Here is a 16,165-nt window from a genome sequence, read left to right as displayed (position 1 = left end):
CTTTGCACCCATGACAAAGCCGTGCAAATCTTTCCAGAAGCATTCAGAGCTGAGTCTACGTTCATTTTTGAAACTTTTGTATGTATTTGTAGAACGCCACCAAATTTATAAGCCATAAAAAAACTGGGAGTCTTATTGGAAGTCCACCTTGGCGGTAACCTCAGATTTGCTATCGCTGACCCTGCACCATGTTTCCACCAGCACATATATTACATCCCAGACCTTAGAATCCATGATCGAGATGCAATCACGCCCGTGCCCCCAAGCGGCTGTTTAAAGGTTTCTTGAGTCAGTGTGCACCGGGAAACATTCCAAGCAAAAGGAATCGGTGGGAGGAAGGTATACATCTGTGCCATGGGATTCTGGAAGCAAAGTTTGCACTAACACACACAACATGAAGGCAAGCAATGTTAGAAATAGGATGGGTTGGTTACCTATTTGTGCTGTTGTAGATGGAGAAGTTGGTGTTATTTCTCCTACAAAAGAAGAAGAACAACATGTTAGACTACCGTACATTGTGTACCTGCATTTCCTCCAGTGATTTATTCATTTATTCAAGTGTGTATGGCCCACAGAGTGTTCTGGCTTAGCTTGTCCTGTTCAATTGGTTTTTATAGGGTCAATACAGCTCTGAGACAGAACGTCTTAAGCTATTGGTAACGCATAGATTTGCTGTCGTTTTTTCTCCAATGTCTGTACTTCTGTACATTATGACCTGGTTTTGACCTTCACTCTGGAGTTCTGGTATCCAAATCCTGCCAGGTAGCATTTCTGATGAGAATCTGAAACCCTAGGAGTTTGCCAGAAGGTGTCAGCAACTGTGATTGCAGATAGGCTTAGTACAGGAAAACTGGTCTCGCCCACTGTGATGAGGTCGACCACCACCTTTTCCCCTGACCTGGAGGGACCTCTGAGCAATCTTACAGTTCATGAAAGAATGGAATTTGCTTAGATTTAATTGAAAAATGGAGGGTGATATTCCAGCTAGGTGCCCTTGGAAGAAGGATGCCTCCTCTTCCATAATTGATTATTTTTTTCTTCTAGTTTACCTTTCCATGGTGTATTTATTTTGAGGGTGTAGACACCTCTAGAAGTGATAATAATATATTTAGTTGCTCCTTCTCTTGTGATTCTAATAGGGGGGGAGTGAAAGGTTGGCTCCGTAGCAGTTACTATAGAAAATGCAGTAAATCGCCTGACATAGAATTAATAAGAAGGCTGACCATCCTTATTTTTCGTCCCCTGATAGCCAAACACAATATTTATTTTCTCCCCAAAAATGTTTTAATGCTATTTGCTTTTTAAACAGGATTTGCTAGAGGGTATTCATTTTACATGAACTAAACACACTTTAACTCCTGATCATCCAATCGTGTGTCTGATAATGGAATTGCCATAACAAAGAGAATTGCACAGAAATGTGCATAGGCCGAATCCCTCTCAATCTAACACCAATTTCAAAAGACAGAAACTAACCTACAGAAACTGGTTGGATGGCTCATACATTTCTAACACAGCAAAGAGATAGTGAACATATGCTTCAAATCCTTCTGAAAAATCAGAACCACTCTTTCTGGAATCTGGTTAATGGTCAACAATGTATTCAACTTAATATGGAACAGAACCCTATCCATGAATCCACTTGGCTCACTTACTTTGATTACTCCTAGAAATTACAAATCTGCCAGATGGTTTTTACAACAGGGTAAATCAAAGCCATAATCAATAAGCTGAATCATTCTCAAGCAGCTGGGTTGGATGCAATTCCGGATGCTATTCTATATAATCCTATTCTGTGGGCAAATATATTAACCAATTTAAGTGGGAAGAAATTCTGATGTTGTAGCAATCTGCGTTTGTAGTTCCTATTTTAAAAAAAAGGTGATTGGTTTGTCTCTGCAAATTGTCGACTTATTAAGTGCAGTAGCACCTGGAGCATTTCAATGTCAGATGGAATTGCCAATAAACTATCTCAGACCCAAATAACTGTGTGCAGGATGGACCCCAGCCGGCCCATAGGGCTGGGGGTTTCCAAACAGCACTTTAAGTTGAGCAGCAGCACCCTTGAGATAGGTGGGGATGCAGATGTGTACCCTTGCACCAAATCAATATTGTTACAATCAATCATCACCTCAGTGGTCATGTGTCAATTATTTCTTTGTGGTTGGCTTCGAGTCTGCTTCTTGGTCTGGGAAAGTTAAGGCATCTGGGCATGGCAACGGTCCATGCATAGGTGTGAAAGTTTCATCCCTACCTGCTTGTCTGGTCACGTGATTCTGACACAATGAAATCGGCTTTTTCCTTCATGCAATTTCGTATATTTGATTTAATTCTGCCAGTCGTCTGCCATCTGTGGTTTATCTCGACCTTCCCTGAACAGGATACTCTGTTCTTCTCTTTAATTGTATCCATTGTTGGCCTATTTCAGACGATACGACCTTGGCTTCTTGGCATGGTAACCTTCGTCTGAGTTTCTCTCCGTCTTTAATTCTCGATTTCTTTGCTGCAAAACTCTCTTCTTGAGACCTTTAGTAACCTTTGGTTGATTCTGCTCTTGTGCGTAGTAGAAGTATATATATATATATATATATATATATATATATATATATATATATATATATATATATATATATATATATATATAAAATATATAAAGTACTTTCTTGAGGTAGCCATAAGTGCTTTCTTGCGGTAGCCATATGTACAGGTGGCGCTTACCGCGATCTATCTTACTACTAAGCATAAGCAAGCCTCATGATTTATGTGCTTCTTGCGGTTACTTTGCATATGTACATGGTTAAACTAACTGGATATCTTCATCGTGCTAATGGCACAAGTTTCTGACATCTTGACATCAATTGTTTCACTTTAGGCTTAGGATTTCATTTGTCCATGGTGTTTCGTCTCATTTGTCGTCACTCTCAGGACGTTACATCTTCTATATGTGAGTCAGTCCGGGTTCTTATGACATCATCATTCGTCTTCCTTCAGTATCTTCTTAGCTTCTTCGGGTATTACATTCTGACGATCGTCATTTTGTCTCACTTGTCGGCATGGTTTTCTCAAAGGACCTTACTGTCCAGGTTTTTTTTAAGTGTTGGTACTGCAATAGGTGCTGTTATTCTGATAGGTACTGGACAGTGCCCCACTGCGTCTCTCTGCTGGTTTATTTGCTCATCATACGTCACATATTTTGGCGTGAATGTTCCTGGTACTTCAAAATGGGCGGCAGGAGTGTGAACCGTGCTTGGCACGTCCTCTTCACTCCCCCCTCTGGGCGATTGATCGACCACTCTCACTTCTTCTTTTGTATCCACCTTTATTTCATTTTCTGGATCCACACATAGAGGCCTGAAGAAATATCTCTTTGGGGTCCATATTTTTATGACTCCCTTCAAGCTTACTGCTGTTCTCACATGTTCATCTTTGTTCCATGTCATTAACTGACATTCTCCACTTGGATTACAATAGATTCATCTTCCCACATAATTTCTGTGTTTCCTTGGATACCAAAACCTTGTTCCTTCTGGTGCGTAAATGATGGCTTTCACAAAGTCTCTTATTTCTTCATGAGCAGGTCCTTGGGTTTCCATCCTGACTTGACATCAATCATGATCTTCATCCCTATGGCCGTTTTCGCAGTTTTCTGGCACTGAGATATTATTATCTTGATAACACAGAATCCAAGCAATATTATCACTAGCAGGGATCCTGGGAATTTGAATGCATCTGCCATCCATTGCGGAACCCATGAAAATAGTGATCCAAACCAGCTGTCGTCATCAACTTCGTCAACTTCATCTATCATCTGATTCTGTAGTTTTGTCAGCATACCTATGGCTTCTGTTAAAGTTCCATTTTCATCATCGTGTGAAGGGCTGAAGGTGCAACATGATTCTCCAATGTTTGCACAAACACCTCCATCCATAGTTGTGATCATGTCAAGGACATATCTGTTCTGGAGAGTCATTAGTCGAATTGCCCTTAACTCTTCCTTGATTGCATTGAATCCTTTTATGGTAGTGTTGATGGTCTGCAGTAACTCCCATCTGGTTATCTGCAACCATTTACTATTTGCTCCAACCTCAACTCTTGGCATCAAGATCAAGATGAACACTGAAGAAGTCTGACTGAACAGTCTATGTTCATATGGGATAGCATCGAAAGCTTCTATGGATTTTGCAGAGAAATCATTTTCCCTCTTCGTTCTCTTCATAAGCTCCACGGATCTCTTCTTTCTTAAGTGAGCATCTGCCTCTGGGAAACTGCCAATATTCAAATCACTTTTTGGAATCACCAACGCTGGAACCTGGGCATTCACCAATGTGCATATACCTCCCCAATTCTTCAGCAATCTCATATATGCTTGGGATCCACATGCCCAATAATGATCCATGATCACTCCAGTACCATGTACCATCCCTGGAACATCAAAGACGCGACCACAATTATGATTCTCTCCCATTCTTCTTGTGCCATTATTTCTAAAACCGAATTTTGGGCTCTCCAATGGTATTATCTGCAAGGGTCCTCCTCTGTCCTCGACCCATGTCAATAGTTTAGCAAGCTTTGGCCATAATGGCTTTCATCCATTCTGTACTATGTCAGTAGTAGCCTGGTAACACCCAATCACTACCCATGCTCTGCAGATCACTACTCCTTTCTCCCATCCGTCTGGCGAGATCACTGTTCCCCAAATTTGCATTTGACCTCTGTTCTTCCAGCTCCGAGCTTCTTCTGGAGTGTTTCCTTGAACGTTCAGTTTTTGGTTTGCCTCTCTTCTGGTCACTGCTCCTTTAACTCCAAGCTTCTCATAGCTGATCACAATGTTCTTTGTTTTTCCATTGTTTCTTGTCTTTATGTCCTGGACATAATCGTCTTCATTTGGATCAGTTACTTCAGTTGCCCATTTCAGTGAAGCATCACTTCCCATGAACTGGCCTCTGGTCTTGCACATTGCTATATGTGACAGTGTGCTGTCTCTACATCTATTTCAACAGCTACAAATATGTTTTACTTCCCCATGCTGTAAGGTAGGAGTGCACAAACAAAGCATTCTTACTCAGAAGTTCGTCTTCCAACTTCTTTCATATGTTGGTACCATATGTTATTTCCCAAGTGTGCTGTGCTGTCCAGGTAGTCATTTAGTTCGTTGTTGTCTTCTTGTGTGTTTCTTCTGATTCTTAAGGTTTTTCTGTAGTTTGCTATAATCACATCCTTAACTGCATCCATATAACTTCTTCTTGCTGGAGGATTCTCAGGTATCTCCATCCATGGTCCAGGCATTTTCATCTGTACCATTTGAGTAGGAGAAAGTCTGGCAATTCTTTCCTTGTCCTCTTGTACCGTTTTTGCTCTGGTTATGAATGTCCATACTTACTCTGCTACTGTTCCAGCATGTGGCTGTTTTGCAGGACTCACGCTTGACCCTTCCATCACTGGATCAGGTGTGCTTGTCAACGCTGTCTCTGTTCGTTTATTCTCTAACTCCTTTTGTTTCTTTGAAATTTCAGCTTTCTCAATTTGTCCTTTGGCTTCACTTGGTGTAGAACTTCTTATTGTTGGTTGTCCAAACTTCTCCCATTCTTTGGACTGTAGTTCTGTAGTTATTGATACTAGGCCAGGTGTATATGCACTCATCGTTTGTGTGTGTGTGTTTTTCATTAACCCCCTCTCATGCTTGCTCTGCCGTCCCTGTCTCCGGCGGTTCAATTTGTTTGTTATCACAAGTGTGTGTGTATTATTGCTCATCACATCCATCTCAAGTTCACTCATTCCTCTATCAGACCTTCTAGGGACTTTAATGACTATGTAAGGTCTGGGCAGCTTCCTGGGTTTCATGTGTACATCATTAGGTGGGTGCACTGGAATCAAAACGCTTTGTGCACCAATAAAAAATGCAGTTTGCATCGTCAGTGACAATAAAACAATAATGAACACTATGCATATGTAAACAATTCCTCTACAGGTTAATTTACAACACTTATTTCTGGGCCAATACGAGCGTCTCTCCTCCTGAGGGAGGACAAGATTACTATTTTGGTTGCCGATCTCGATCATCTAAGGAAATAAGACTAACTCTTTAATACATTATAGGTAACGTCGTTATATCCGGGTTCTGCTGTTTCTGCTTGTAGGTTGCAGATACTGGAACGAATAATAGATTGCTCTTGTCTATGGAAACAGTTCTCTTTTGAAAATGTCAAATAAGGTAATAAGTTCAGCAAGTCTCTTAATTTGCGTGTTCAAAATAAACAAGCTCCCAGTCGATGCCTCTTATTTGTTTCACTCAAGAAGACATGCCGTTTCGTCGTCAGCATAGGCGGGAGTGAAGTCTCTGGCAACACTTTCGCGATCTGTCCCTCGACGGAAAGTTTACAATCTTCTCCGGTAATTCTGATGATGATTAGAAAGTTTGATCTGCATTACAATACCATGCAGGAGCATGCTCATCTGTGTAGAGTTTGCTAGGTCTCTGATGAAAGTGAGGGCATCAACACTGGCAGGTCTCCCCACAAGCTCTGGAAAGTCCTCAAGTAGTTGAAAAAACACATTACTTGCTAGTCTGCTATCTTCTGTTGACAGGGACTTTTTTCTTGTCTTCCATGTACTTTGGAAGCAAAAGGAACCGCTCTGCAATCACGATGAGCAGCCTCCTTAATGTCTTTTCATTTTCAGGGTCCTGAAGAAATTTGGTGATGTTAGTGAGCCTTCTCACTAACGACGGGTATGACCTCAGTACTAACTCAAAATAGATCAAAACGTCTTAGTGATATCACTACTGCGTGACACCATAAGTGAGTCGAAGTAAGGCTTCTGTGTTAAAAGAGTCAGGATACTGTATTATCTTCCAATTTATGGGGCCTCGATCCAAATTTGCCATATCTTTTCTTATCAAGGCTTCAGTATGCCTCAGTCTAAATTTCAAAGTCAACAGACTATGTTGTGGCCTATACGTGTAATTTTCTTCTTCACCCTGCAACTAGGATGCACAGAGTGTCTGTGTTTTTATGTCCTTATCCCCTTAATTTGCTCAGAGGAAATGTCCAAAATGAAGCCACAACTCTGCACAAAAGTTCTTTGCCTTTGCTTTGCTGGTCATGCGTCCTTCTTCCTCGTCCTGGATCTCGTCTGCACGTGCTGTGGTTCTTCCCCATTTTCTGTAGTCTCTACGCATTGGGGTGAGGGCACAGGGTCTTCTCCGATGTATGGCTTGATGTCACCCAAGATCCAGGCTCTTCTTCCCTGTAACTTGACTGCAGATGGAGTGACATCCTCTACTCTGAAGGGACTGTTGAACCTTGGCTCATCCCACTTTTTTCTTGTGTGATTTCTCACCAGGACCGTGTTCCCAAGGAACAATTGTGGTACACGTAAATCCTGAACCAGATCTGTTGTAGTATCTCCTTCTGTGTTCTGTGCTGCTCTGCACACTTTTTGTCGTCGCTGCAGCTGTCCTGAAATTACAGTAAGACAAGATGTCATGCAATTCAAGTAATTTTGCATTTCTGATCCTAACACTTCCCCTGTTGGGTGAGCATCACATCAAGCTCTATCTCAGGGTGTTAGTGGTGTATGCATCCTTCTGCCTGTCCCGATTTCATGCAGCGTGAGATGGCTGTCAGAACCAGGCTAGTTTCTGAGCGCATACAGTGCCAGTGGAAGGCAGTGTAGCCATCCCTTCTTTAGAGTAAGCTTCAACTTGGCTATCCTTTCCTTTAACAAGCCATTGAGCTTCTCACATATCCCATTTCCTTGAGGATGACACGCCGAAGAAAACTTGTGCTTTATACCAAGCAACAAGCTGATCTGTACAAATATTACATTAACAAAGTGAGGTCCATTGTCTGACCTCATGACCTCACATGTTCCCCATCTGGGAAATACCTCCCTCACCAGAAATGTGGCCGCACAGGTAGAATCTGGGTGTGTACATGGACCTGCTTCTATCCATCTAGAGAATAGACACACCACAACAATTAGGTACCTGTAACAGTTACATACTTGAATCATATCCACATAAACGACATGCAAGTGCTGAAAAAGTCCATTGGGCCTTGGGATGACTCCTCTAATTACTCGTAGCATATGCCCAGCCGTGAACTGTTGGCAGATTATACAGTTCACCATAAAACAATGCAACGTGCTCGGCCAAGTTCCGTATGAAGCAGTCTTTGGCAAGTGTTGCTGCTAGATTCTCTTTTGTCATGTGCGTCGGATAGTGTGACTGTTCCAGTGCTATTTTCAATAAGGCTATAGGCATCACCGGTTTACCAGTGCTGTCTTGTCGCCACAAGCTCTCAGAGGGGTTTAAAGAACACCCTCACCGCTTCCAGAGGTGTTTCTCTTCCTGTGGTGCCTCCCCTTGGAGCTCCATTAACTGGGTTTTCTCCATATTACTGTAACCTTCAGGTTCACTCTGTGCAACAGTCATTCTCTCATGCACATCAGTTCTTTCCACATTCATTATTATCTCGTCTTTGGTCGCCACACGCTTGGCTTCTGTGTCTGCTGCTTGATTTCCTGGTGAGATGAAATCTGTCCCTTTCATGTGAGTGGCACATTTCACAACAGCTATGCCCACTGGGAGTTGTAGTACCTTAATCAGCCTGGCCAAAAAGGCTGCGTGCTAGACTGGTGTGCCATTCGCTCAGAGGTAGCCCCACCTTTTCCAGCGCGCTTGGCCTGCGTCCACTGTCGATGTCACATAGGCAGAGTCACTGTACACCGTCACTTCCCGGTCTTCGTGATTCAGAGTGCGAGTATCAACACAAATAATTCTGCAGCTTGTGCTGAATAATGAGATGGTAATCGTGCACTATGAGTACTCAAAATTCTCCATTTGCTGTGTGCTTCATCACAGCGGTGCCTGTATATCTCTGCCCATCATTTTGATCGAGTCTTGAAGAACCGTCAACGAAGACGATTTCTCCTTCTGCCAATGCATTTTCTTTCACTCTGGGAATCTCATCATAAAATTCTTCATAGTTTGCACAGTCATGTATTGGCTCTCCTTCAGTGACTGGCTCTGCTATAAACATAGCTGGGTTCGCTATCTTACATCGAATTATTTTAATAGATGGATTTGATATAATCACTTCATAAGTAGAAGCTCTCTGAGATGTCCATGTGCCTTTCGGTTTCTCTAAAATGGCAAATAATGTATACTTGACGAAGAACGCCATTGGGCATCCCATCACAATGGTTGTAGCCTTCTTTATGACGAACGCTGCGGCAGCTAAACTTTGTTCGCACGGAAAGTGACCTCTCATTACTGGGTCCAAATTCCCACTGTAGTATGCCAGGGGCTTGTACCCCAACGTGGTTCTCTGTGTGAGTACTGCCGTCATGACACTGCCATTCGTGTGTGAAAACAGGTAGAATTCTTCTGCATAATTGGGAATCCCTAAAACTGGTGCTGTGCAAATGGCCTTTTTTAGTTCAACAAACCCTTCTTCCATGGTTTCGGTCCACTCAATTTTTTCTTTAGTCACCTGTGCTTTCTTTAGGGCTTGTAACAAGGGCTTGGTATAAGAGCTGTAGTCAAAGACCCATGCCCTGACATAATTGCATAATCCTAGAAAATTCTGCATTTGTCGTGTGTGGCTTGGCTGTGAGATTAGCTGGCCTATGCGCAGCACTTCTTGTTGACAGTATTGTAACTTCTCTTTGTCAACTTTATATCCTTTCTCAGCCAATACAGTCAATATCTAAATAGAATCATGTCTGCACGTTTCCTCTGTCGTGCTGCAAATTAAGATGTCATCCACATATTGCAAGACAACCCTCTCTAATGCAATATTGCTTAAGTCCATCTGCAGGACTCTATTGAAAATTGAAGGAAACTCGCAGTACCCCTGAGGTAACCTTGTACTTTTCAGACACATTTGTCTGAACGTGAATGATGTCAAATCTTGCAAGTCTTTGTGCCATGGGATTGAGAAAAATGTGTTTTTCAAATCAATCATCGCCTCAACGGGTATATTACATAGGATTGTGGACGAATTAAAGACTAGAGGGAACTCAGCCTCTACAATATCATTTATCAGGCACAGATCTTGGATTAAACGCTAAGACCCTTCCTTTGATTTTTTGATAGGGTAAACTGCAGTGTTGCATGACGACTCTGACGTCACTAAAATACCCTGCTCCATCATAGCAGATATTGGGCCTCATTACGAGTTTGGAGGCAGCCATGGTGCTATTAGCACCATGGCTGCCTCCAAATCGGGCTCCTGCAATGGGGATTTACCGGGTCATTCTGACATAGGAGGACCTGTTAATTCCTCCTTGCAGGAACCATTCCCCATTCCCATTTGAGCCCCAATAGGGCTCAATGGGAATGGGGAGGGAGGTAATAACGGGCACATCACAAGTGACCCGTTATTACCTCCCTCTTACCCTCGCGGGACCTGGTTTTACCAGACGTCTGGTCCGGGTTCCGCAAAGGGAACCTCGTAATCGGTGCTGACGGAATGAAGGGGGCCGGTCCTGTACCGGCCCTCTTCATTCTGTGAGTGTCAGGGTTGTAATGAGGCCCGTTGTTTTGAAAATCCCTTCATTTGCTTCCCTAAACGTGGGATACTGTCGTGCTTTAGGTAAAATTGCTCCTGGTTTCAATGTAATCTTTACTTCTCCGACTCCTTTCAACAAACCTACGTAATAAGGGCCTTTATTCCACATTGAATTATAGATTGCCATGTCATCGTCAAAATATTCAGGATGTTTTGGTGCCAGCATCATTCTCTGGGGCACTTCTCTTTTGAGAATTTTCACCTAATAAAGGAGATTAACCTCAACTGTCATTTCATCTACACCAGTTTGCTTTTCAAACAGATCGTCATCCGTGACGTCAGTCAGTCTGTATCCTTCCTCAATGGCGATTAGTGTGTACTATTGTCTGCCTTCGTCATCACAACCGTCGATGAACTCCATTTTTCCTCGCACTATGGCTGTGTGTATTGTCAAGGGAAACATGTGCCCCTTTTCCTCATGCATAGGTATTCTTGGCCTAAATAGAAACTCATCTGGGGTTCTCATTGGTTTGTTTGTACGGCCTGGTAGCCATGATATCATTATGCCACTCCATACACAAATATTTCTGGTTCCAATGGAACAGCTCTCATAGCCATTTGTCCTGCGTATGCTCCAATCATTTTGCATACGTTCAAATAATGCATTCCTGGAGTTGAACATACTATGCCCTTCTCCGTGAAAAAGATTGTCATGTTTAACTTCGTCATTAGGTCTCGTCCCAATATATTTACTGGGATTTTCCTTGAATACAGCAGTGGCACATTCTCCTATGGAAACTGGAAGTTCTTTTGTAAAAGGAACACGACTGGTTGCTCCTGTGAAGCCCTGAGTATTTATGGAATCGCCAGACAAAGTAAACTTACCTACACGTATACACAAGCGTGTTGCACCTGTGTCAACTAAGAAACAATACTCTTTATCTCCTATAAGGACATCTACCCTTGGTTCCTCGTGAGGGTTTGGTGTCACCGATAGGATAGAACACATCAGGTTTTCCAGTGAGCTCTCCTAGTCCATATATAATTTTGTCCCATGTTGAGTGAATGGACTTCCTCCATCACGAGTGTTATTTCTTATTCCAGAATTCACTACCTGTCCTGTTTGTGACAGTTGCATCGGCGACTGTTGAGACTGTCCTTGCAGAAAATTTGTCATAGTCTGAGGTTGCAAGCTTTGTTGTGCTTCCGGCGCTTGCTGTTGCACCATGTGATTTTGTGCAACTCCATTTCCACCCTGCTGTAAAAACACAGGTGGATTCACCATCCCTACTCGGTACTTGGTCATTTTACACCATGCCTTCTGCATGTGCATGCTAGATGGACCTGTAATCCCACGGGTCCAACATATTGGCTGTGGTCTGATTATTTGCCCATTTGACATATCCTGATTGCCGTTTTGCTTGTTTTGAAAACCTCCCTGATTACCTTGGAAACCCCCTGATTACTCTGCCATCCTCTTCCTCGAAAGCCTCTCCCTCTGGGGTAAAACCTGTTGTTGCCTTGATCAACTTGCCTTTGATTATTGACCTGCTGTATGTTCGATCCGTCTGTGCTAGGTATCATTTCCCCTTAAATGGCATATTTTGACAATTTCTTCTGCACTAATGTTGCCTCTTCAGCTTTTCGTGCAGCCTCTTTTTTGCAATCTTTCTCATGCAGCAGTCTGCAATAGTGAGCTATGATCAACTGTATTTCAGACCATGGTTTGGCCTCAATTCCTACCAATTTCTTGAGCTGCTTCTGTACCTGCTTCTGTACCTGATCTGGCAGCCCTTGGCATAATATATAGTAAAATACAGGTATGGATTTCGCCCAAGATTCGCGAGTTTCCAGCACCCAGGGGTCTTGAAAATTCTGGATGTAAAGCAAAGGATCCTCCGACTCCTTCATTTTACATGTCATTATAGCTCCCATGTCTGAAGTATCCGGGTATAGCAATCGCAATGCTTTCCATACCGCGGCTCTGCAATTGTTAAACGGAGCTCCATCATGCGCAGTATTAACTGTAGTCATGCCAGGGTAACCTGTATGTGTCCACACATCGTCAGCTCAATCACCAAGTATGGCGATTAAAAGACTCTTAATATCCCTGATAGCTAACGTGTTCCCTCCTGTCATCGTTTCCAGCTCATGTATCCATTTTCCAGCTCCCGATGTAAACATTGGAAGGTTATTTTTAAGATTTGCAAGATCCATGTGTGGCCAGGGTATATACTGTGGCCTTGTTCCTCCTTTTTCGAGTAACGGGAATTGTAACACTCCTTTTCCTCTCTCATCATTTTTTTATCCACTGCAGGGGTAATATTCCTGCATCACTGTCTACCGGGCAATGTCCTTATTCTGCTCACATTTGGGGGTGGAAACACCCCCCTCTGACCGTAAGATACTCCTTCATGTCGGTCTGATTGTGTGGCTGACTCTGATGCCTTAGGTCCAGACCCACTAGAATCTGACCATCTTATTCCCTTTCCTTTAGAGAAGCATTTTTCGCTTGTTCTCTGATCTTCTCTTTCCTCACATTCCTCTCTTTCTGCGTCCGATATGGTCTGTGCCCAACTCGTGCAACTCCTCTCATCTTCCTCGTTCCTGTTTAGCATCAACCTATCTAGGGACAGTTCTCTATTTCTACTACTTCGGGAGGCGTCCTTAGTGTCGTACAACTGAGTGCTCTCAAGACGCTCGTCCTCTCCTCTCCCTTGGGCTACCTGTTCTAGCCCCATTTCATCATATATTCTATCGATCGTCTCTCCGGTGCTTCTGGTGTAGAAGTAATCTTCCATATTTGCCCTAGACGTGCCTGGTTCTAAATCGTACTCAGGAAATAATTCTTCTATGTCTTCACAGCCTACTACTGGATCGGGTTTTTTAACCTCCCTTTCCAGATATTCAAGATCCCGTGCTCTATGTCTTTGCTTGCGTTCTATGTCATCATCGAACTCTCTGCGCTTCCTCGCTTCCTCTCTGACCCTATCCTCTTCTTGTTTCCTTGCATCTCTTTGCTCATTTGCCCTTCGTATTTCATCATTCCTTAGTCTTTTTATTCTCTTCTCCGGTATCTTTTGTTCTTCTTCTTCTATTCTCCTTTGTTCCTGCCTATCCTGATCATTAGCTGTTCTTTGCTTATGATCACGTTTTCTTTCTTGCTTCTCACGATATAACTGCTCTCGATTCTGCCTATCTTTTTTCTTAGTTCCGTTGTCTCTCAATCGTTTTTCCATTTCCTTCTCTTTCCTTTTTGAATCGTCTGGCTCTCCCTTTTGCTTCATATCTTCAATGCCTTTACCATCGAGTTTCAATAAAATCTGACCTCCCATCCATTTGTTCTGTGTGAATGCCATCTCATCAGTCCTGTCCTCATCTCCTTTCCATCTCTTTCCCTCTCTTCTCATATCCAGAGATGTACTTGCTTGTGCTTGGTCTCCTTTTTCTTTGTCACGCCTCTCCTTGTCCCTCGGGACTTTGGAGGTAATATCTATGTCTCTGTCTTTCTCTGGGCTTTCGTCACTACTTTGCGTAGGTGACTCATATGACGGGTTGCTATATCCTGGGGCTGCTTTAAGCTCCCTGAACAGGTATAATCCTTCATCTTTACTGGCTTCGCATTTTTTTTCAGATGGGGCGGGTGGCGCAGAAGGCCTTTCACCCCACTCTGTGCATATGTTAAGTATCCAATCTAACGATGGCTCCTCCTCCTTTTCCTCTTGGTACATCTTCCAAAGCTCTAAACTAGTTAGGCGTTTATCTAACCTTTTGCCAGTATATGTGGCATGCAAATATGTCGTCATGTGTTTCAGGACCGTTTTAGATAGCGATCCGCCTTGGGGCCATGGCATAAACATTTTGTTGGCGGTTCCTTTAACCCATTCTGCACTGTACTTCTTCATCTTAGGTGCATGTTTTGGAAACTGTTTGCACAAGTGTACTAACGGGGTAACGTCTTCCAGGCTTAAATCTGTTTATCCTGTCCTCATATCACACTTTATTATGCTTTACGTTTGTCAAACAAGATCAACAATATGAGCGAGCACCAATCGTTGCAAGCTCCAATCCCGTTTTTTCACAAAAAATGTTTACTTTTACTTCAAACAACCATCAATCCATGCCATACAACATTTTGTCTCTTCAATCGCACAATTTTCATGCTATTTCCCCCCAAAAATGTCTTATCTCATGACGTCAGAAAAAAGAAAAACACAAGACAGACACAACAGACTAGACAGACTCTGCCCGGCTACATAAATCTCATGCCATCTGCTTCCTCAGAGGCATTTCTACCCCTATTATTCTGACATGGAATGTAAGTCCATTTCTTTCGGATCACCTTTTAATCGATTCTGGTCTCCTATATCGTCCTATTCATTCAGGACTTTAAATGCAGGCTTCTTCTAGCACTATATTAAAACCTAGGTATCTGGGTGTATACTCCTCTTCTCTCGGGTATCCTCCCAGTATCTCTCTTTCGGGTATCCTCCCGGTATCTCTCTGTCGGGTATCCTACCGGTATCTCTCTCTATTGCTCGCCACGTTCGAGTCAATATTTTCCCCTTCTATATACATTATATTATTACTTTATTTTAATCCCTCCTCCCTCTGTTACCTTCCCTTTACTTGTTCTAAAGCATGCACTTTTTGCCAAAGCATTCAGTCTTTTTCACTCACCGTTGCCATTTTTTTCCTCTTTGGACGCTCGGGATCACTGCCTTCGCTACCGCCTCTCCTTGCTGTTCGTCCGATCAGCTGCTCGTAGAAGTGGGAAGGGGTTTATGCGAGAAAGCAAAGGTTCCTTCAGACCTAACCTGCAGGGTTTTTACTTAGACTAACCACTATCTACGGGGAGCCTCTCGTTCTACTCAGCCGGATGGTTAAGGAATTGTGTTATTGCAGAGGATCCAGAGTTACTTATGTCGACGGCCAATGGGTGTCTTATCTAATCGATTCTAATTGAAGCATCAATCTCTGCTACCAAGTGTGCAGGATGGACCCCAGCCGGCCCATAGGACTGGGGGTTTGCAAACAGCACTTTAAGATGAGCAGCAGCACCCTTGAGAAGATGGGGATGCAGAACCATACTCTTGCACCAAATCAATAATGACAACTCAATAGTTTGGCAAAGGGAGTCCATTTGATAGCAATTACAAAAAACGGGGAGTTCATGAAAATCAGCAATCGCTCGATCTTACTTCTCGCTTCAACTCCAACTAATTTCAGAAAAAACATAACTTTAATCAAAAAACTCGTCATCACTGACTTGTAACTCTTAAAAACTAGCATGCAACTTGATTGGTTCTGTGATGGTGACTTTAATATAGGTACTATATCTGTATATGGTAACAGGGAGAGGGGATTGGATAGACACTGTCAGGTGGGGCAACTAAGCCCTTCCTTCAAAATGGCTACTGTAAACATCACTAAAAGTACAACGTCTTATTGGTTCTACTAACTATAGGACCCTAGATTACATGGTCCACTATGATTGGGTTGGCATCAACGCCCCTCATACTTTTCCACTTGCGCTTAGCAGCGTGCAGGATAGCCGGCAAGGTGCAGGGAGTTCGTCTGCACCCAAGCTTCCCTCCAATCATTGTTACAATCAATCATCACCTCAGTGGTCATGTGTCAATTATTTCTTT

General features: G+C 42.9%; 1 protein-coding gene across 1 annotated transcript in view; it reads right to left on the bottom strand.

Annotated features, from left to right (window-relative positions):
- Positions 1 to 430: 430 nt before the first annotated feature.
- LOC138473470 (deleted in malignant brain tumors 1 protein-like) overlaps positions 431 to 16,165 on the bottom strand; it is a 170,820-nt gene continuing 155,085 nt past the window's right edge. The window contains exons 12-13 of the mRNA XM_069612116.1: positions 7,339 to 7,457; positions 431 to 476 (exon numbers count right to left, since the gene is read on the bottom strand). Of these exons, the coding sequence (XP_069468217.1) occupies positions 431 to 476; positions 7,339 to 7,457 (165 nt within the window). The remainder of the gene's footprint in view (positions 477 to 7,338; positions 7,458 to 16,165) is intronic.

This window comes from Ambystoma mexicanum, chromosome 8 (assembly GCF_040938575.1).
Source record: "Ambystoma mexicanum isolate Mex_15411 chromosome 8, UKY_AmexF1_1, whole genome shotgun sequence".
NCBI lineage: Eukaryota > Metazoa > Chordata > Amphibia > Caudata > Ambystomatidae > Ambystoma > Ambystoma mexicanum.
This window is presented reverse-complemented; position numbering and strand designations above follow the sequence as displayed.